Source organism: Indicator indicator, chromosome 32 (genome assembly GCF_027791375.1).
Source record: "Indicator indicator isolate 239-I01 chromosome 32, UM_Iind_1.1, whole genome shotgun sequence".
Taxonomy (NCBI): Eukaryota; Metazoa; Chordata; class Aves; order Piciformes; family Indicatoridae; genus Indicator; species Indicator indicator.
Window position 1 is genome coordinate 2506061 of NC_072041.1, and position 22932 is coordinate 2528992.

General features: G+C 49.1%; 1 protein-coding gene across 2 annotated transcripts in view; it reads left to right on the forward strand.

Annotated features, from left to right (window-relative positions):
- The first annotated feature begins 10005 nt into the window (after positions 1-10005).
- DVL1 (dishevelled segment polarity protein 1) overlaps positions 10006-22932 on the forward strand; it is a 98593-nt gene continuing 85666 nt past the window's right edge. For both annotated transcript variants that reach the window (XM_054394892.1, XM_054394893.1), the window contains exon 1: positions 10006-10175. In XM_054394892.1, coding sequence (XP_054250867.1) covers positions 10006-10175 — 170 coding nt within the window. The remainder of the gene's footprint in view (positions 10176-22932) is intronic.

The following is a 22932-nucleotide window of genomic DNA, read 5'->3' on the forward strand; positions in this document are numbered from 1 at the left end:
TCAAGCAGTTCCTTGAGGTCATTCTTGAACTGAAGGGCCCAGACCTGGACACAATATTCCAGATGTGGCCTCAGCAGGACAGAGCAGAGGGATAGCAGAACCTCTCTTGACCTGCTGGACACAGCCCTTCTAATCTACCCCAGGAAGCCATTGGCCTTCTTGGCCACAGGGGCACATTGCTGGTTCAGGGGCATCCTTCTGTCCACCAGGACCCCCAGATCCTTTTCTCCAACAGATCAGTCCCCAAACTATACTGCTCCTTTTATAGAAGTGGAAAATGAACTATTTCTTTTTTTATAGATGTTAACACTTCCTTCTGTTAGTGGAGATCTTTAATGCCTTCAAATATCGAAAACGTTAATAATAGAACAGTAGAGGTGGAGGTGAACTAAGCCACAGCTGGGCAGAGCTTTACATTTCAGTTTGCTTAGCCCTTCTGCTGCTCTCTGGGCAGTTTTTGTCATTCACTGCCTTTATCTTCACTGAAATTCACCCTCTAAAAAGTGCTGAGACTGGGCAGAGCCATGACTAAGTGGAGAGAAGGCTCTGGGGTTGGGGCCAGGTGCCTGTTTGCCTGCCCTTCCCCCAGAGCAGACAGCTCTTTTTTGGCTGGACCTGATTGAAACCCAAGGCACATTCCTGCAGGTGCAGAAGTCTGTGCTGCTTATTCTATCAGGGTGGCACAGTCTCAAGTAATTGTCATTAATGTCTTTCTCCCTCCCTTTCATGTCTGTGAGTCAAAGGTTGGAGATCTTGCCAAGTTCAAATTGCTTAGCACAGCTCCTAGAGACACCAGCTCCAAGTGGGGTTCCTCATCAGCCCCAGAGGCATTTAAATATTTCACTGGACTTCCAGGCTGAAAAATAGCTTAAGGGTGGGGGGAAATTAATATGTTCTCTGAAACAAGCAGTGGGAAGTGCTTTATGAGTTCCTCATCCTTGTTTTGGTCACTAGTTGGAATCTGGGAGGTGGTCAGAGATGCCAATATAACCCCAGACTGATGCAGGGGGAGTCCCAGTTGAGGTGATGTCCTCTTTTTTTGCCTTCAGGAGAAGGCTGCTGAGCAGAGCAGGGGGTTTCAAAAGCAGCCTGCCACATGCAATGTGTCATGCAGCATGGCCCAATTCTGGCTGCAAGAGAGCCAGGCAAGACTGCTGGACAGCCAATTGTGCTTCCAAACTGCTGGGGAAAGAAAGAGAGAAAGAAAACAGCTCTCAGCTGAAGGGTTTGGTTTGTTTATTTCTTAATAAACAAATAATGTTTCTTCATTTCCTCTTAATAAGAGGAATTAGCAAAGGTAATTTGCTCTTTAATACAGGTGAGGAGCCACTTAAGTCCTTTCCTTATGCACTTGGTCTGGCAGTCTGCAGTGCTGGCCTGGAACCTGTGGCTGATTTGGGGTGTGAAAATTAGAGGCCTTGACTTGCAGGTAACCACTAGGCTAGGGGCAGGACCACTCTTCTCTGTTCCCACTCAGTGCAGTTCTAGACAGGTTGGTTTGTTCTCCCTCTCAGCTCAGCCTTTTTTTTTTTTTTTCCTTCTCATGGAGAAACAATTTTTTAATGTGTAAATGTGGTAAATGCTTTGCCTGAGTTCCCCAAAGCAATGTTCTGACTGTGCTGATGGAATGCTGCGTCCTGACAGACTTCTTTGCTCATCACTTTGCAGGTTCTTGGCAGGTTTTGCCTCATTTATTGTCTCCTTGGTTTCCTGAGACATGCATTTTATGTTCTGCTAGATAAAATAGTAATAGCCTCTTGTATTGTCCTACCAGTGAGTGCTCAGCTCAGTGAGGGCAGAGAAATGGAAGTGGTTTAGGGCAACCATAGAGTTCCATTGGGTTGGAAGGGACCTCAAACACCATCTAGTTCCAACCCCCCTGCCATGGGCAGGGACACCTCCCACCAGCCCAGGCTTCTCAAGGCCTCATCCAGCCTTGCCTTGAACACCTGCAGGGAGGAGGCATCCACAGCCTCCCTGGGCAACCTGTTCCAGTGTCTCCCCACCCTCACTGGGAAGAATTTCTTGCTGATCTGCAGATAGCTTGGATTCAGCAGGTTTGGCACCATGGAGGAACATCCCAGTTTCCCTCTCTCCCTTCCAACTGGGTGGCCTCTGGTACCATTTCACTTAATGTATGGACTTGTGGAGCAAGGAGAGGGTGCATGGCAGTGACTTGAAAAGGGGCTAAGACTGAGGCTGGAATTAGAGCCTCCTGTTTTCAGCTCTGCACACTCTGCTTCCTCTCCAGACTGAGGAGCACTTGTTCCATGAAGCTTGGGTCTTCCTTTCTTGTAACAAAATGAATCTCCATTATTCTTGTTACTTAACTTCCCCCATTTGTCACTGTTGTGTAACTCTCCTGACATGTAAGAAATAAAGGAGACTCTTGTGGAGTTTCAAGCTCAGGTGGATTTTCTTGCTTGCTGTTTGGAGATGCTGTCTAAGCTATCAGCCAGCATTAGCTAATTCCTCCCAATGGCTGGGCAGTCTCTTTCACCTCAAAGCATCCTCAAAGTGTTGAGAAAGTGCAGGTTGGATACAAGAAGCTATTCCAGGGATTTCAGTCTGCTTTCCACATGGGACACCATCGTTTGACTTGGTCATGGGACTCAGAGACAAATTTGAGCTCTCCAAAAGTGCTGTAGAATGAAGAGCAGCCCTGCAGCTGTAGCTGGAATTCAACCCACCCAGCAGAGATGAAGGTTGGCTCCTCCTTCACAGCACATAATTCTGCTAGTCCAGAAGGGAAGATAACATCCTGCTGGAATATTAACTGCAATTTTATGCTTCACTCCCAGCCCAAATTCCTCTTTTCCTTGCAGAACTAACACCTTGCAAAGTTCCTGCTGCACATTCTGCTCTTGGAGGACTTCCACCCACTGAGTAGTATCCCAGCTGGCATGGCAGAGTTCTTCCAGGGACACTGGTGGAAACAGCTTGTGTTGCTGCTTGGATGGACAGTGCAGGGTGCAGGTACAAGAATTTGAAGGATCAAAGCAGGATATGAAACTAAGAAGTGTCAAAGAAATGCAGTTGGCAAAGTGAGATTATTTACCAGCCTGTCCAGCTGCACTCTTACCTGGCTGGAACTCCCTCTGCAGCCTGTCTCATAGATCCATGGAAGGGTTTGGCTTAGGAGGGACCTTAAAATCATCCAATTCTGACCCCCCTGCCATGGGCAGGGACACCTCCCACCAGCCCAGGTTGTTCAGAGCCACATCCAGCCTGGTCTTGAACACCTTCAAGGAGGGGACATCCACAACCTCCCTAGACAACCTGTTCCAGTGTCTCCCCACCCTCACTGGGAAGAATTTCTCCCTAATCTCCAGTCTAAATCTGCCCTCCTCAAGCTGGTCTCCTGCCCTTTCATGCCCCCTCCTCTCTGGGGTGAATCACTCTGTGCTGGTTGCTGTCTCACATAACCAGGGGTCAAAAAATGCAACAGGTTCAAAAGGTTGGGGATTGAAGACAATGAGAAGTGGGTGAGGGGCTCCAGTTCCTTCTCCCTGGGCTCTGCTGGTGCTGGGAATGAATGATGAGTTCTTGAGCAGGGGGAGCCAGGGCCCATGTACAATGAAGTTCCCATCTGAGGTACCACCCTGCTACTGCTGTGGGACTTGACTGGGCTGCCCCTGCTAGAGCCTGGAGGGGAGATTCTTCACAGTGAGGAGAAGCCAAATGAGAACTGCTGAAAAAAGATACTTTGGGCAGTGTGAGATCATCCTGCAGCTGGTGCCAGTCCTGCTGGGAACATCTGACTCAACAGCACTTTCCTAAGATTTCAACTTACCTTTTTTTTTTTTCCCTCCCCTCTCAAATGCCACAGGCAAAGCAGAGCTGCAGGCTGTGAAAATCCTAATAAATAATTATCCACAGTATACTGTGGATGTTAGGAGCAACTTTGCTGGACTGAGGGGACACATGTTGGCTTGGATTGGAACATGGAGCTTGAGTGGAGCCTTTTTTGGGGGCCTCAAAACCACAAAAGCAGTGTTTGCAGGCCTGCTTTGTCCTTGCATCTACAAATTGCCTGAAATGATGCAATTAGGATGAAAACTGAGGTCTTTCTGCATAGCTTTAGCCAGTGCTGGATGCTTTAATGCTGATCCTTTCTGTTGCTACAGTGGTGTCTGCTGGCAAACTCCAGTTATTTGTTGCTGGGGCATCTTGTTACTTTCTCTGTCTCTCTAGGCAATGGGTCTGAGTTTCCAGGAAAGCAGCTGGGAAGAAGGAAAAGCTAATTTAGCAACCACAGGGCCTGCTTTGCAGACCACTGAAATTAAATATCCTCATTGTCTTCAAGTGCTCTGAAATGAAGTCCAGATTGTCCCCATTTCCTTTCTGCCTCACAGTCTGGGGAGAGTGGAGAGGGACTTGCTAGTCATTAGCAGAACACATTTCTGAGGGGCTGAAGAAGCACTGGGGAGCAGGGAGAAGCAGGATAAAAAGCCAACAAGACACTCCTAGGCAAAGAAAAAACCTCCACTGTTTCCTAGAGGTCAGGTTTTGAAAGGTGCAGGTGGCCCTCTGCAGATCAGCTGCTCTGAAGACAATTGCTGCAGGGAAATTCCTCAAGTGTGACTCTGCCCTTTAAAACAACAACAAAAAAAAAAAAAGTGCTGCAGCTGCTGAGAAGAGGTTGGAGAACCAGAAAAAGAGCTGAGGAAGGAAAATAGATTGGGTCATGATAACCAGGAGCTGGGATTGATCCATTAAACTCCTTGCTGAGGTGTGCATCATGGGGAAGTGGGATGCTGGAGAGTGCCCCAAGTGTGTGTGTGCAGTGGTGACAGCTTCTCCCTCACTGGCACTGAGAAAGCTCCAGGGAAAAAAAAGTGTGGGAGTGCTGAGTTATCATAGCTGGAACACTGATGTTCTAACCTACAGCATGTGGTTCAGCAACCAGGGAGCTCTTCCCTGGCAGGAGGTGACAGGCAGAGCTTTTTGTGCAGGCACTGGAGTGTCTCCATGAAGATTTCCCTCTGCAGAGCCATCTACAGCAAACACAAACACATGCTGGAGAAAAAGGTACTCCCATCAAACCCAGCCTGGTATCACTCAGTGATCTGAAGTGCTCAGCCTGTTGCCTTTTGCAGTAACATTTCACATCCATCCAGACTCATCTCCACTGTTGGGGTTGCTGCTTTAAAACAGAGTGGAGTTCCAAGGCAGAGGTTAGCAGTGGTTCTGCAGCAAGGGGAGGGAGGTTGGTGCCATTCTGTTTGAGTATCTGATTTGTCACTGGAGCTTTGCTGATGTTGAGACACCTTGAAAGGAAGGAACACTGTTCAGAGTGATCATTCTTCCAGCACTACAGGATCACACTGGACAGAACTGAGGTGCCTCAGGCTTTGGGCAGCAGTAATCAAACAGCCGTCAATAGATTCAGAGAATTCATAGAATGGGTTAGGTTGGAAGGGACTCAAAGCTCATCCAGTTCCAACCCCCTGCCATGGGCAAGGGACACCTCCCACCTGCCCAGGTTGCTCAAGGCCTCATCCAGCCTGGCCTTGAACACTTCCAAGGAGGAGGCATCCACAAGCTCCCTGGCCAACCTGTTCCAGTGTCTCACCAACAGAGTCAGATTAGCCTGGAACTGGGGGAGACACTCTTCATTCCTAGCAATCTGAGCTTCTGCTGACAACATGGCTTAATGCTTTCCATTTCATTCTTGTAATTTCTTTTTAGCAGTCCTGGAGCACCCAGGAGTCCTCTATTCTCTTTCCCCTGCCAGTAGAAGACACAGTGCCTCATTCCTACAGACCTGTAGAGCAATATCCCTCTGACACTCCTCAACTAATAGGGTTGTTGGAAATGTCACTGAAAATACTCTCTGCCATCTCTCCCTGGGTTTATTTCTGTTTGAATCCAGTGCCAAGGGAAGCCCTGGGGAGCTTTGCCCAGGAGGCTGGAGAGCTGGACTGCAAGTCTTCTGCTTCCCTCTAGTGTTTAATGTCTTTATTTTCTTGTAACTCATGGGGACTGAATGAGAATGAGATGGGACCTGTCCCTGAGATGAAGAGCAGCTGCTGGAAGAGGGCAGATTTAGACTGGAGATTAGGAAGAAATTCTTTCCAGTGACAGACACTGGGAGACACTGGAACAGGTTGCCCAAGGAGGCTGTGGATGTTCCCAGCCTGTTCAAGGCCAGGCTGGATGAGCCCTTGAACAACCTGGGCTGGTGGGAGGTGTCCCTGCCCATGGCAGGGGGTTGGTACTGGATGATCTTGAGGGTCCCTTCCAACCCAAACCATTCTGTGAATCTGTGAATTGATGCTGAACAGGGAAGGCTTCCTTTAGCAGGCCTAGAGGATGGCTCTAGCCCAAGCCATATTTTCTGAGGTACTGAACTTTGTGTGGTTTTTGCAGTGTGAAACTCAGGCAAAATATTAACAGCCAACCCTTTGGTCTCTTAATGACCTCCTGAATCCCTCTGAGAGACCCAGGTGGTATCCAGACAAAGATTAAATCTGCCAAGAGCTCTGTTCTTGCTCTGTTAGCTTTGCTTTTACTTTCAAGAGCTGGAAACACAATGGCTTGTGTAATTATCAGATGACTACCTTGGAGCAGCCATGGATCTGTGACTCACAAAAAGCTTTCAGTGTCCCCATAAGCACAGAAGAGAGGAGATGAGACACTTTGAACCCACTTTCATGTTACAGTCAAGCCACAAGCTAATCCAATTAATGAGTGGACATGGGATTGCAGGACACACCACTGCTCCATCAAGGCTAACATCTTGCTTCTTGCTGAGTTCAGGCTTTAACACTTGAGTGGAAAACAAATATGAAGCATGAAATCTCTTGCTATTAGTGCTGTGCCCTCAGAGATAGTGCAAATGGTCTGGCTGACCCCTGCAGGGAGCAGATAGTGTCCTGAGGCATAAAAGCCACTCACCCTTTGCTTCATTTATAGAGCAGAGCACTTCATTACCACACACAGAGCAAGCAAGCCTGTTAGGAAAGCCATCCTCTGAGTTACACTGCTGGCTGTTGCTTGTCTCAAAGCTCAGCAAATAATTATTTGTTTAAAAGGAGATGACAAAAGGAAAAACAGAGCTCTCAGCACTCTTGACACTCAGCAAAGCTGTGGCTTGGGAGCCACTCTGAGATTTCCTGGGTATTTTTTTCCCCACCTGCAAGAATTTCTTTGTAAAAGAAGAAAATCACCTTTCACTTGGAGGATTGTTTACTGCTGTCAGTAAAATCAGAACTCTTCAGTACTTTATGCCTCACTCAATCAGAATGCTGGAATTGAAAGAGTAAGAAAAGATTAACCATCAATTGGAAAGTACTCTTTGAAGTTGGCCATTCCTGACTTAAACCAGAACCAAACCACTAGTTAAGGGATGAAGACTAAGCCATACCTTCACTTTCCTCTTCATCTCATCTTGTTGGATGATCATCCAAGCACTGAAGCCCAGCAGCAACGAGTGGTATGAATGTCAGCAGATGTGAGCATGGCACTGGAGATGGAGAAGCCCACTGGTGGTGTTTCTGTGATTGCTTCACCATCCCAGAAATGACAGCAGATAACTGATGCTGGCTTTGGTTTCTCAATACTGTTAAATCTCACTGAGCTGTGGATTAACCATGCCATTGGTAGAGAGGTACCCAGCTCTGGCTCTGCATGGGAGAATTTGGCTCAGGAAGTGGTCTTGCAGCGTTCATGTGGCAGTGTGCTGGTAGGATCAGGGAGTTGGTAGTGCTTAAACCTTCAGAAAATTGAAAATAATAAATAGCCATAATAGTAACAGAGCCTTTTTGGCAGCCTCTGATGCAGCTGGCTCCCCTGTCTCATGCTGGTAGAGAAATCATTCTGGTGCCACAGGTGATTCAGTCACTGAGCTGTGATTTACCCCTTCATGGGAAGCAGCTGAATGTCTTCTTTATTGGAAAGAGAAAAAGAGACAATTACATTAGCTTGAGGTTTTCCTGAGGAAAGGTTTCTTTAGTGAACAAAAGAGTCCTTCAGACCTAAGCATACTGCTCTAAAATCTTCATTTTCTGTCATTTTGGGGAATTTCTAGAGAGAAAAGGGAACTCCTCCCAAATGCATCTCAAATACATCTCCTGCCAAATACCTGCAAAATGTGGTGCTCTAAAGATTCTTCTCTTGACTGTGTGCTCCAAAACAAACCTGTCTCACCTGGCAGCCCTGAAAAGGAACTGCTCTATGAAATTCAAGAGATGATGAATCCAAAGCTTGCTCCATGCCAAGCACCTCAATGGGTTCTGTGCCCAACAGCCATTAAAAGTGATTTCTTCTGAGCCACAGCTGTGGCTCTGCTCTGTTATTAGCAGAGCTGTGGAGAAGCCAATTGCACTGGGGACAGCTCCTGGTCTGCAGAGAATCCATGAGCTCATTGCTTAAATGGAATCCATCTCAATTCTCATGGAATACAAAGGGGAAAGGGAGCCCAAAGTCTTGAGATACCTGGAATACAGTGTTCTGCCTGCTTTTATATGCTGTGAGTAGTCACTTCTCTGTCATCTCCATCTCTCACATGAATGTGTTGGAGAGAATGTGTCTTGCACCTTGTAAAGACTGTGGAGTTGGAACAGAAAGCTCTACTCACTATGTGTATAGTAACATAGCTCTTCCTCCTGCCACATGAATATGGATACTGACCACCATCATACATTGCCTGTGGGGCTGTACCTGGAAAGTGTTTACTAATTCCTGGAAGGAGAAAATAAAGAGCGAGCTGCAAGGGGACTCAAAGTGTTTTCAGAACCCTTTGGGAATGTTTATTCTGTTTTATTCAGTCCAAAGGCTGATGCTGCTTACACAAACAGAGCATCTTGTGTATGAGGCACTGAAATAAACCACTGCCAACATCAAAAGCACCCAAAGCAGTGCTTGTGCACCTCAGCAGTTTGAATGTGAAAGATGATTTTGATGGTAAGGAGAGTTTCACACCTTCACTCTTGCTTGTTATTTTTCCCTTGGAAAGGATGGAACTGGCATGATGAGGCTGCTAAAGTCAGGCTGGCCCTGCAGAGGTGTGAATCCCAGAATCCCTGCATGGTAGGGGCTGGAAGGCACCTCTAGACATCATCCAGTCCAACCCCCCTGCTAAAGCAGGGTCACCCACAGGTGCAGCTTGGCCCAGGATCACAATGTCCAGGTGGGTTTGGAATGTCTCCAGAGAAGGAGACTCCACAACCTCTCTGGGCAGCCTGCTCCAGGGCTTTGCACCCTCAAAGCAAAGAAATTTGTCCTTAAGTTCAAGTGAAACCTCCTGGGGTCTAGTTTGTGTCCTGGGCACCACTAAGAAGAGTCTGTCCCCGTCCTCTTGCTCCCCACCCTTTAGCTGTCGATCAGCATTGATCAGATCCCCTCTCAGGCTGCTGTTCTCTAGGCTCAACCGCCCCAAGACTTTCAGCCTTAAGTAGGGAAGCAGCGAGGGCATTGCTCTCCGCACTGGACCCCGAGCCACCGCTGCAGCGCAGACGGCAAGTAGGGAGGGAGGTAGGCAGCCCCGGGGAGCCCAACCCGGCTTTGTCCGCGGCTCCCGCAGCCGCCGGGGCCGTGCCGGTGCCCGCCGGGCCGTGTTCGGCCGTGACGCCGCCGCGCCGGCAGGGGGCGCTGTGCGGAGGCGGCGGGCAGCGCGGCGGTCGCGGCAGCAGGAGGAGAGGAGGGCGGCTGCTCCCCGCGCCCCCGCTGCCCGCCCGCCTCCCCTCCCCTCCAGCCGCTGCCCGCCGGCCCGGGGAACGGGGGGCCGGGGCGGCCCGCTGCCGAGAGCGGCGAGGGGCGGCGAGCGGCGGCCGGAGGATGCAGGCGGGGCGGGCGGCGGCGGGCTGCCGTTCCCGAGTCGGGCAGCTAGAGAGCAGTGCAGGGAGCGAAATCCCGGCCGAGGAGCCCCTGCGCGGCGGCGGCCGGGCGCTGGGAGCTCCCTTCCTGTCGGGGGCGGCTCTGGGCCGGAGGCCGTGAGAGAGGAGCCGAGCGGCGGCGGAGGCCCGGGCCGGCTCCCCTCCGCTCCCCGCTCCCCCTCTTCCCATGGCGGAGACTAAAATCATTTACCACATAGACGAGGAGGAGACCCCCTACCTGGTGAAGCTGCCTGTCCCGCCGGAAAAAGTCACTCTGGCCGATTTCAAAAATGTCCTCAGCAACCGGCCCGTGCACAGCTACAAGTTCTTCTTCAAGTCCATGGACCAGGATTTCGGGTGAGCGGCTGCGGGCCGATGGGGGCTGCCCGGCGGAGCGGGGGGCGGCGGTCCCTGCCCCTTCTCTCCTCCCCGCGCCCCTTCCCGCTGACAGCGAGGGGAGGGCTTTCAGCCTCCCTCGGCCCCGAGCGCCAGGCACCTGCTTCGCTGGCGGCAGCGGCGGCCGCCTCCGGCCCGCGGGCTGGGCTGCAGCCCCCGCCGCTGTGCCAGCAGGGCCATGCCCGGGCGCTGGGCTGCGCGGCCCTGCCCGTCACCGGCTGCGGCCCTGCCCGCCGCGCACTGCGGCGTCTATTCGGCGTTAGGCCCCGGCGGCAGCCGCCGGCGCCCGGGGGAAGTTGCCACCGCCGCTAACATGGCGGCCCGGCTCGGCTCGGCTCGGCACGGCTCTCCCGGGTACAGGGGTCCGATAATGCTGCCGTCGCCGTTCTGCCCCCTCGGCGGCCGCTGGTACCCCTGCGGCCCGTCCGTCAGTCCGGTGCCCGCCCCGGGAGCTGACAGCCCCCGGTTGCCCCCCGTGCGAGGAGGCCGCTCGGCTTGTGTTTCGGTAACCCCCCGGTGCTCTGGGGCGATGACCGGGGCAGGCTGGACTCCCTCCGCCGCTCCCTGCCCGTCCTTTTGCTGCCGGCCGGGCCGGGCCGGAGCCTGACGCCGGGCAGGGAGTGACCGGCAGCCGGCGGCCGTAGCTGTCACCGTGCCGGGGCGAGGCCGCGGGGCTTGAGCCGGAGCGTTTGGCCGGGGCGGGGATTTGTGAGGAGCCGAGGCGGGCCGGGCCGGGCCGGGCTGCAGATGTGCTGAAAGGTGAAGCCTGCTGCAAGTGCAGCAGTGCCGGCTTGAAAGCCGGGACTGCGCCGCTGGGTCTGCAGTGGCACACTGCTGGGCAGATGCTGGCTGTCAGGCTGTCGCTGTTCTCCTCGCTGCTGATGCATTCCGCTGGGCCAGCCTTTCAAACGACCTTTGTGATCCTCTAGGGCAAATCTCTGCCTGGAGCGGAGGGGATACTTGACATGGTTCTAGTCTCTGCACGCCAATGTGGGTTGCGTGCCACTGGGTTTATTTACAGCCGCAATAAAAGAAACCAATGAAAACCCATTTGACAGTGTGCCAGACAGTAACTTTCAAAGTGTATTAATCCTTTCGTGGCTGATCACTTCTCTTTGTACTCACATCTGTCGTTGGCAAGGCGATTTTACATATTTAAATGCTAGGGGAATAAAAAAAAAACAAAAGGGAGAGCAGGTTAGTGGGAAACAAATATGGACCTGACTTTAAAATAAGGCTGTGGCCAACGTGTGAGTGTTGTGTTTGGTTGAGATAAATCATCCCAAGCATCCTTTTACATCTTGTGTAGCCTCTTCCCTATGCCTGAGACCCGAAGCCTTTCATGTTAATTGTGTTTTTATCCCTAGTGGAATGTGGATGTTGTTTGTTGATGTTTCTTCTGCTGTTAGTGTTGGCTTCTGCCTGTAGGAGTGTTTGTGGATTGACTTCGTGTTTCTCTGGGTTCTGAAAACAGTTTTGGAGGGGAAACAACTCTTACAAACTATTTGCTTTCAAAAGAGAGAGGTGTTTCTGCCACTCTGCTGAGACCTCACATGGAGTACTGTGTCCAGCTATGGGACCCCCAACACAAGAGAGACATGGACCTGATGGAGCGGGTCTAGAGGTGGCTGCAAAGATGATCAGAGTTGGAGAACCTTTCCTATGAAGACAGGCTGAGGGAGTTGGGGCTGTGCAGCCTGGGAAAAAGAAGGCTTTGGGGAGACCTTAGAGATACATTTCAATATCTGAAGGGGACCTACAGGAAGGCTGGAGAGGGACTGTTCAGAAGGGCTTGTGGTGATAGGTTGAGAGGCAGTGGTTTGAAACTGGAGCAGGGGAGATTTAAGCTGAACATCAGGAGGGAGTTCTGCACAGTGAGAGTGGTGAGACACTGGAACAGCTTGCCCAGGGATGTGTTTGTGGCCCTGTCCCTGGAGACATTCAAGGTCAGACTTGCTGTGTCCCTGGGCAGCCTGATCTAGTTGGAGATGTCCCTGCTGACTGCAAGGGGTTGGACAAGATGTCCTTGGAGGGTCCCTTCCAACCTGCTGCAATCTGTGACTCTGTAAAATAAAGTCTTTAAAATCAAGTATTGATAACTTTTTCTCCCTCACCCTCAGAGTGACAGGGACACATTACCCTGCTCTTCTGCTATAAATTGAAGCTCTTGAGTTTCTGTGGTGCAACCTCAACACAGGCTGTTGGGTTTGTTGAGCCAGCACATGCAGAAATCCAGGCCTACAGAAGGTGAGCCCTGCTGAGGCATGTTGTACGTGCTAGGAAGGCCTCTAACACGTCTGGGCTGATCTTTGAGGAGGTGACAGAGTTAGTTAAGGTAAACCTTCCACTGGATTCTCCTGTTAGTCTTAAAGCTGGGGTGAAAATGATCTGTTATTCTTGTATTGTCTTGGAAATGGAGGTGGTGGCAGGTGAAGGGCTGCAAGTGGGTGGTGAGGATTAGGAGCTGTGAATTCTGTCTCTTATTTAAACAGTAGTCTCAAGTGTGACTGCTGAGTGCATCAGGGTGGCAAATCCATGGTCTTGAGACAGCTGGCAGTGACTCTGTACACAGTGCCTCTTGCAGGCCAATAAGCTGTCAGTCAGATTTTTGTTTGCTTTTGGGTTGTTTGTTAACCAAATTTGTGTTTTTCTCTGAATCCTACATACTTCATAGAATCATGGAATGACCTGGTTAGAAAAGGCATTAAGATCATGAAGAGGGCAGATTTAGACTGGAGATTAGGAAGAAATTCTGTCCAGTGAGGGTGGGGAGACACAGGAACAGGTTGCCCAGGGAGGTTGTGGATGTTCCCTCCCTGGAGGTGTTCAAGGCCAGGTTGGATGGGGCTTGAGCAGCTTGGGCTGGTGTGAGATGTCCCTGCCCATGGCAGGGGGGTTGGAACTGGATGCCCTTTAAGATCCCTTCCAACCCAAACCATTCCATGAATCTCTGAATGAATCATCAAGACCAACCATAACCCTAACATCCATGTGAAAACATAGGACTTAAAGGAAAACTGAGATGACTCTTGGCTGTCTTATCAAGTGTTAATGGTAAATAGAGGCTCTTCTATCATCAGCCTGGCTTCAAACTGACTGCTTTTAATTGCTGCAAATTACAGATAGAGTCACCACTAACCATAACAAAACTGTGTATCTGATTTCTGCTTTATGTGCCTGAAAACATCCTCCAGAGGAGATCCTTTCCGTGCCCGCCCTGAGCGGTTGCCGAGGCTTAAACAAGAGTCACATTTTGGTTTGAGTTGTGGTGTTCTAAGCTTCCAGCCTCCTGTTCCTGCACGGAGCTGTGATTTGGCAGGGTGACTGCTGGTTGGCAGGGTGCTTTGCAAATCCCAGTGTGGAGTGAAAAGTACTTCTTGTGTTAGGAAAGCAAATGTTTTCCTGGAGAAGTGGAGGCTCCTGGAGAAGGCAGCCATGGGGAACTGCCTTCGCAACACCGCACATGTTGTTGTGATTAAGGCAGGGCCTTTTCCTGGAGCCTGAAATAATGTAATAAATGATTGTGCTCAGGAACAGGGGGTGTGCTGACTTGTGGCCAGCTGGGACACAGTGAGTTGCTAAGGATTGGAAGGGAGCAGGGTTGGAGGTCTGGAGCCGTATCAAGCTGCGTTATGAAATGAGGCAGCTCTGTGGTTCTGTGTACCTGAGCTGAGCTGCCAGCCTGCTTCCAGCTTTGCTTCTCAGAAGGTGCAGGAGAAGAAAGGTGTAGGAGTGGCCTGTTCCCTTCTGAACTACAACTACAATTTAATTTGCTGCTCTGCCTCTCAGTCTGAATGTCATGCTGTCAGTAAAGCTGTGGACAATAGATATGATGTGGAGCCTTCATCTTGATTTGCCTCGCAATGCTCCTTTGACATAAACCCTGCTTTTTCCTCTGTCATTTCGTTCTCCAGGGTCCATCTCTTGATGAGCTGGACCTGCCTTTGTTCTGATTTGTTGGACCTCTCTTTGTTCTGCTGGCCTGGATCTGTCTCCCTTCTGAAAGCCCAGGCTTTTCTCCTGACTCCAGGTGTAGGTATGATGTTTGCCAGGTGCAGGGTGTCTGTGTTGTGACTTTAAGGCTCAAGCCTTGGAAGTGCTTTGTAGGTTCTATTTTCATTCTAGCTGGTGGGAAATGAAGGACTGAGATCAGAGGATCAGAGTCATTAATGCCATGGCATCCACCAACAAGGGCATTCAGAAGAGGTGGTGTTTGTGGTGTGTGCTCCATAGACAGGGAGCTGTGTTGCCAGCTCACTTGGTTGCTGATTCCTTCCTCTCAGGGGAAGAGCCCAGGGGTCACTTCGATCACAGATTTGTTGATCCTGAGGCTGCAGCCACACACATCCTTGCAAGAACAGAGAATGCGATTTTGTTCATGCTTTGATGATTGAAAAATGGCAAATATTGAATAAGTCTGAAACCAGAGCTGTGGTTTGTGGTGCCTGGGCTCTCATAACTGAAACTCTGACAGCTGGATAAAACTGTGTTGGATCCAAATGATTCATAATGAATCCGTGACACGTCCCATAAGGATCCTATCTGTCTGCTCTTCAACAGTTGGTGTTTCCAGAGCTTTTCTTGTACAGCTCTATCACAAACTTCTCAAAATACACAATTAGAAGTGTATATGATGCAGGCATTCCCATAAGTTCCATGTTTGACTTTTGCTGTACAATAACCTACTCTGTGAGCCCCTGGTACTGTTTCATCAAGTGCTGGGCTGATAGCAGGAGAGATTCAGAGGAGGAGCTGTACATGGCCTGTACAAAAGCTCACACTGATAAATATCCTCACTCCTGCAATGTTCTGGCTTCCTCTGCTGAGTCCAGATGTCCCTGGGGCTGCTGGTGTCTCTCAGTAGTGTGGGGTAGAGAGCAGCCAGCCTCAGGCTCTGCAGCCTTCATCCATCGGATACCAGAGAGCGTCTGTTCTGCCATCCTTCTGGGTGAGGTTCAAGTCTTCATTCTTTCCATTGTGTGAACTAATACTCTTTTGATTATACTTCTTTAGGGAGTACTTTGAGGAGTGGCTTTTTTAGGCATTCCTTTGGTATCAGCAAAAGAACTTCCTTCTGACCTGCAGTTTTAGGTGCAGCCGTTTCTTGAGCAGGAATTGATTTTCTTGGTGTGTTGAAGCCAAGCAAGCAGCTGGGATTTAAAGCAGTAGGAATCTGGTTTGGGGTTGGAATTATGAGCTGAATGGGGCAATTTCTGGTAGGAGAGGAACACAAGAAGTGCTGTTTTGTGTCTTTTCTCATGGAAACAGTGTACCCTCTCTATTGCCATGCTTGCCCTGTGAGGAGTCCTGCCTGAGGAACAAGAATCCTTCTTGACAGATGTGTAGCTGTGGAGATGCAGAATCAGTTCATTATGGAGAAAGCTTTTAGAGACAAGACATTAAAAAACCACATCCTCAAAGTGGTGCTTATGGGGAGAAATGAAAGTAGGAGATGTCTGTTTATCAATGGTTGGTGCTTCAAAGTGCCATTTGAACACTGGACAGACATCAGTTGGGAAACAGAAAGCTGATTTGTGAGTTGTATTTGCAGAATTCTGGGCTCACTGAATCACAGAATGTTAGGGGTTGGAAGGGAGCTCCAGAGATCAGGTCCAACCCCACTGCCAAAGCAGGATCATGAAAGCTGTTGTAAAAATCCATCCAGCAAAGGAAGAAAACCATGGAAGCCTTATTTCTGCCTCTTCTGTGTCAATCAGGTGCCACAGAGGTCTAGGCTCTGAGCTAGCCACACTCAAAAGAAAGTTTTTAGGCTGGGTTCTGTGCTTGGAAAACTGTTCCCATGCTTCCCTTCAGCATAGTGGACAAAAGTGCCTTGCAGGTAGGATTCTGCCTTTTAGGTGGACTCTGCTGTGCTGTGTAGTAAGAGCATAGGTTTGGGTTGAGTTTTCCTGTGGTAGTTACTGCAACAAAGATTTTAATGAGGTATTTTTGCTGGTGTTTTTTAAGGAGATCCTCTCAAGACTAAAGAGCAGCATGAAAGGATGTCTACAAACCATACTTGTTTGAAAAGTGAACAAGCAGGTGACAGAGGCTGATGTAGGTCAGTTACAGGTAGGAGTTTGTCTTTTTTGTTTTTTTCTTTTTTTTTTTCTTTTTTTTTTGGCAAGAGTTCCACATCTGCATTAGGAAATATGGAGCTGGGAGGCTAATGTGCAGAGGAGGCAGGTGCTAAAAATAGCAGTTTAGGAAAATGATCTTTGCAGCTCTGTGACAAGGATGGATACCCACAGAGGGAGGCTGTGTGGATCAGAACTAGGCAAGGAGATGTTGAGGCAGCTACTGTGATCAAAGCTCTGACAAGAACTGTAGCAGTCTGAGTGGAAAATTTCACAAATCCTACACAGCCTGCAAAGACCTCAATGTAGGTTGGATGTGAGGGTCTAGAGAGCAGGCAGAGGATTCAAGGTGATGTCCAGGTTACTGACCTGTGCAGGTAGATGAGGAGATAAGAAGATGTGTGCCATATCATTTTTGGCCTTGAAATGAAAGCTAAGTTCTCCTTACAAAGCAACCATACAGAATCTCTCTCTGTGTGCTTGTTTTGTACAGCTCTGTCTCTTTAGTCTCTCTTTTGCCCTCAGTGTTATTGAGAGAGTTGAGTGTTTTTAGGGGGGCTGAATGAGTAAGGAAGTAGTTCCGTGAGGATAGAACTAGCAAAAGGAGAGTCTCTCTGAGGAGAGACTGAGGGAGCTGGGGCTGTTTAGCCTGGAGAGGAGGGGACTAAGGGCTGACCTCATTGCTGGTGATAAAGATGTGCAGGGGGAGTGCCCAGAGGCTGGAGCCAGGCTCTGCTGGGTGATGCCCAATGCCAGCACAAGGGGCAGTGCTGGAAGCTGAGGCATAGCAAGTTCCATGGAAACAGGAGGAAACATTTCATCACTGTGAGGGTGTCAGGACACTGGGACAGGCTGCCCAGGGGGGTTGTGGAGTCTCCCTCTCTGGAGATATCCAAAACCTGCTTAGATGTGTTCCTGTGTGACCTGCCCTGGCAGGGGGGTTGGACTGGATGAGCTTTTGAGGTCCCTTCCAGCCCCTAACATTCTGTGATTCTGTGATTTGTGTCCTTTCAGTGTTAACTCTCTGTATCACCTCCCTTGTCTCAGGCTGCTTCATCAGCATGCAGAGAGCTGAGATACAGCTAGACTGAGAAAAAAATATGGGTTTGCTTGGGCAGGAGGTTAAAGAGGGTTGAGCTGGCAATGCAGTCACATAATTTACCATCCAGATCTCTGCAAATGCTGGTGGCATGGTCCCTGACAGTCTTTTTTGGACAGCAAGTGTGGCTGAACAGATGGAGCAACAAATGGGTTTCTTTTAGACATTTTTTGGCCAGGTTTGCCTGTCTGTAGGCTAGAAAGGAAGGATTGCATCATAGTCAAAGCTGTCTTCAGGTCATGCTGGGACAGCTGCTCCCTGTGATGTAAACAAGCATGGCTGACCAGGAACATGATTGCAAGGCACCTTACAGCTCATGGCTGGGATTCATGACCCTCCCCTTCTGCTGCCAGCTTTGCTTTGGGGAGGCTATAGCAGGGGAGCTCTTGTTTGGGTCTGCTCCAAAGCCTGGTGAAGTCACCAAAGAGTCTTTCTCTGAAATGCACTCAATTTTGAGCCAGTTCCTGGCTGCACTGTTCTGCTGGCTGAACAATACAGGGTCAGATGTGTAGCTTGCAGTGAGTGCAGTGGGAGGAGAATGCTTTGTGATGAAGCCTTCCTCAGAAACCCCACAGAAGGTTAAGTAAATTAAGTTGACAGGATGCTTGGGTTTTGACTGCTGATGAAACTGAGGATGGTGGCTCTGCCTTTCCAGATCCCTGGGTTGCTCGTGGTTCTTTCCAGCTTTCACCCCACCCAGCGTGGTCTGTGGCACACTGAAATGCTGTAAACATTGCAGAGCTCTTGGGCTGCTGGTGGTGAAGCAGATCAAAAGTGAAGGCCAAGTTTCAGCTTGATTCAGTCAACTAAATTTGGAGTAATATTGTGAAATATGCTGGAGAGAGTCCAGTGGAGAGCCCCTGAGATGCTGAGGGGACTGGGACATCTACCTTGCAGGGAAAGGCTGAGAGCCCTGGGGCTGTTAAGCCTGGAGAAGAGCAGCCTGAGAAGGAGTCTCCTCAATGTTGATCAATAGCTAAAGGCTGAGTGTCAGGTGGATGGAACCAGAGTCTTCTCAGTGGTGCCCAGTGACAGGACAAGGGGCAGTGGGCACAAACTGGAGTGCAGGAAGTTCCATCTGAACATAAGGAAAAACTTCTTTGTTGTGAGGGTGCTGGAGCCCTGGAGCAGGCTGCCCTGAGAGGTTGTGGAGTCTCCTTCTCTGGAGACATTCCAAACCCAGCTGGACATTGTGATCCTGGGCAAGCTGCTGTGGGTCCCCTGCTTTAGAAAGAGGATGATCTTCACAGGTCCCTTCCAACTTCCACTATTCTGTGATTCTGTGGAAATAAGTATTTCTAAGAGCAGGTCCTAGGCCTGAGCATCTTCATCAACAGCAAGCACAGAGAGGCTCAGGGAGGAGGAGAATTCTCAAGACTGGAAGGAAAATGTCATTAATACCTGGAGAAAGTTGGAGTACTGTTAGCTAATGGAGGAAAATGGATCATTGCACAGTTAAATACTGAACTGAGGCTTGGGAAATATGAAAAACCCTGTGTTCAGCCACAGATTTAGGCTTGTACTCAGACACACTGAAGTGCAGTGCTGAATTGAGGGCTGTGTTAGCTCCTTGCCTTTGCTGCTCTGAGCTTTTTTCCCCCGTTTTCTCTGCTTGAAATGTAGAAACCTTCTGGATGGAGCCTCTGTCTTACTCCTTATGTTTACCCAGCATCTGGCAGTGTGGGGCTTTTCTGTTTGCTGCCATCAGAAAGCACTATTGTGGTACAGACAATAAACATGGATCAGAACAGCAGCCTCCCAGACCTCAAAGCTCCTGCTTTCTAACCACACTAGGTTTGCTTACACATGTTTTGCCAGGCTGGTTCTGATAGCTGTCTGCAGTACAACTCACTACTTATTTTAAATGTCCCAACTGTAATGTAATCTAAATATTTAAAACCAACTCCTTCTTCTTTTTTTTTTGTCTTCTTTCCCTTGCTGGAACCTGAGGACTGCTCTGCTCTGAGAGGGTGGAGTATGTGAGATTTATTAAAAGCTAATGCTATGAAAACATGCTGAAGGGATACATCAGGTTTGGGCTGCTTCCTGTGGCTGGTGATCTGCCCTGGGACAAGCTACAAAAACAAGTTTACTGCTGTTCAGTCAATGAACACCTCCACTGCTGCTGTGCTTCTTTTGCAGTGCTCAGGTAGACTTGTGTGGGACTTGGTCTGGCTTAAGAATACTCACACAGAGGTTGTGCAGCTGCTGGAAACTTTCACCATCTCTACAGGATTCAAGTTCAGTAATTTATCTGTGGGCTTGCTGTATCTCTTAATTACAATTTGCCTGTGAAGGAAGTTGAATTAAAAGGGAATTGAAGGCTCCCTCTCTGGAGACCTTCAAGACCCATCTGGATGTGTCCCTGTGTGACCTGCACTGGATTATATGATGACATGGTCCTGCTCTGGCAAGGGGGGGTTGGACTCAATGATCTCTGGAAGGCCCTTCCAACCCCTAACATCCTGTGATCCTGTAATAACAATTTTGGAAAGGTATTCATCATTCCAACCTGCCACAGGGAGAGTGAACAAGCAGGCAGGAGGAGGTCCAGATGCACCAGGAGGAGGTCCAGGTGCACCAGGAGGAGATCCACATTCAGTGCTTTGAAACCAACCATAAACAGCCATGCAACAGATGAGAGTTTTGAATGAAGGAATTGATTTACACCCAGTATTAAAGCCTGGAAAGATTTCCATGCTATAGTTAAGGTTAGTGCAGCAGGCTGCCCCACTTGGCCTCTGCCTGCCTTCTGCCTGTCTGGCATTTTCCAATGTTCTGTAAACTGCTGCCCTGTAGTGAGCAGAAACCTTTCCTGATGCAGTTTAATGCCTCATTACTTATGACATCCAGGGTTGCATCTCTGCTTTGGCTGTGTTGTTTATAAAGAAAACAGTTGCCTCCTCTTTGACTAAATGTCTACTTTATCTGCTCTAATTGTGTTATTAGCTGGTGGTAATTAAGATAGTCCTGCAAGGGATGCTTGTGTGATCTGCAAATGAATCCTTTTCTCTGGTTGTCTTGAGTAAATGTCAGAGTCCTGTGAGCTTCAGTAGGCAGCATGTTGAAATCCCTCTGCATGCAGCTGATGAGAAACCCACATGGAAATTCGAGTTGAAGTGCAGCTATTTGTGAAGGATTCAGCAAGATGTGGTGTACACAACCCCAGTGCCAAAGAACTGGCTGTTGTCAGATGAGATACACTGAGTAGGTGGATTGGGAAAAGGAAAAGGGGGAGGAAAACATTCCTGACAATCTCTTAATCCCACTTTTGCTGTTTGTTTAATCTGTGCTTGCTTTTGTTCTTTCAGCAGGGGTGCTGAATCTGGACAGATGATTACACTCAACTGCTTTTCTTGTCCCAGCAAGATGTGGTGTTAGTTTTTTTTTCATAGTCATTTAGGGTAGGTCTAACTCTGCTTCCAGGGAAGTTAGAAGAAAACCAGGGATCCTACAGGAAGGCTGGAGAGGGACTTTTCATAAGGGTATCTAGCAATAGGACAAGGGGGAATGGTTTGAAGCTGAGGGAGAGCAGGGTTAGACTGGATCTTAGGAAGAAGTTCTTTAGTATGAAGGTAGAGCAGGCTGCCCAGGGAGGTTGTGGATGTCCCCTCCCTGGAGGTGTTCAAGGCCTTGAGCAACCTGGGCTGGTGGGAGGTGTCCCTGCCCATGGCAGGGGAGTTGGAACTGGATGATATTTAAGATCCCTTCCAACCCAAACCATTTTATGTATCTGTGTGGCTGACAATAAACCACATGAAAGTTATAAAAATGTCCTCTCTAGAACAACACTGAAACAGTTCTGAGCTTCAGTTCTCTAATCATGTACCTGCATTGTTCAAAACAGTCTTGTGGAGACCAGCTTGAGGTGGTACCAGGTAAGGGATTGTTGTGGTGTGATCCTTACCCTGATAGAATGGAGCCTGTGAAACAGCAGAAGTGAAAAGGGAATGAGCCCTGTGTTAGGATGATGCTGTGAGTAAGCTTTCACTCCAGCATGCTGCACTACAGAGACTTTCCTTGGCTTAGCTTCAGATGGGCTGAAATCCTCTGCATGCTGCAGATCTGTGTTAGCTGGAGTCCATCAATAACCACCTCAAGTGCTTTGGGAGGTATTTGCTCCTCATCATTTTAGTTGGCCTAACACTCAACATGTTAAAAGCAAGTTCATAAGAGAGATGCTGAAGGAAGCAGCATCTGCTGCTGGTAACATCTGAATGTTTTTGTTTTCCCCTCTGAGTTCGTGGCAGCTCCCACTGTTTTCTGACCCTCTTTTACTTTGAGAGTACACAAAAAAGAAAATTCCTCTCCTTCCACACCCTCCAGAAGTTGGCAGATAGATGATCCTCTTCTGGAAGGGAAAAAATTTCAGAGGTCATGCCTGCTGTCCAGAAAACTACAAATCTAAGAGCTGCCTCCAACTATCCTCTGAGAAAATCCTTTTGGCTATTAAATATTGCCTATTTTCCCAAACATGAAAATAACCTTGGGGTGAAAGATACAACTTGCAGCCAAGCTGACATCTTCCTGTGGATGGCTAACTGTTTTCTAGCAGAAACACAGCAGCTCAGGAAAATGTGAGCCACTTTTTACTCCTCCTTGTTCCTACAGGGAAGATGAGGAGACCTTTCTCTCTGCAGGATGTTTTCGTCTGGTTGCTTTGTCCTCTCCCTGTGTATTTTTGAGACCGTGACACAGTGAAGGTCCACTGCTGTCTGAGCTGAAAAATACACAGTTCCCAGCCTTTTCCATCTCCACCTTATAAGCAGAGATCATGGAGGTAGACTGGGTCCTGAAATGCTGCTTCAGAAATAAACTCTTCCTGGGGTGCTGCCCTCAGGAGAAAATCTCTCTGCTTCTGCTGGCTTTGTCCTGTCAGCTGCACTGATGTGGCAGGGTGAGTTCTTCCACTGCTGAGGCAGTGAGTAGTGGGGGTTATGGTGTGGCCACACAGGTCTGGAGCTTCTGGTAGCCTTCTACTCTGAGCATCAGAGCTAAGGGAGGGTTCTAAGTGTACATCAGCTGTGCAGGAAGGGCTTTGATGTCGAGGCTTTGCTTTTTCCATCTGATTACTGCTTGCCTTTTGGCGAAGGACGTTTGGGTTGGCCTGCCACTGGAATGCCATTTTCCAAAGTAATTAAGCACCAGCTCATGGCTTTAATGAGAGTGTTGGGGAAGGGGGGAGGATGGCCCTGGTGGTTTTGCTGATGCTGGTTTGAGGTCCAGCTTCTCTGAGAAGACTAACTGGAGGCTTGCCCTCCAATTTCTGCAGTAAGAGTTTAATCAGTTGAGACAAGCTGCTGAGCAAACACAGAGGAATTTCCAGGGCTTGAGGAAGGAACGACCTAAATAGTTGCCCTGTGATTGTGCTGTGGCTTATTTGCCTGTGATGGCAAGATATGGGTGCTGCAGAAAACAGGAATATTTAGGAATCTCTGGACCAACCAGGTTGCTTCTAACTAGAGGTGCTACTTACACTGTGGAATTCAAGGGAGAGGTTGGGTTTCTGATGTCAGGAGGAGACGTGGAGGTACTTAGTCAT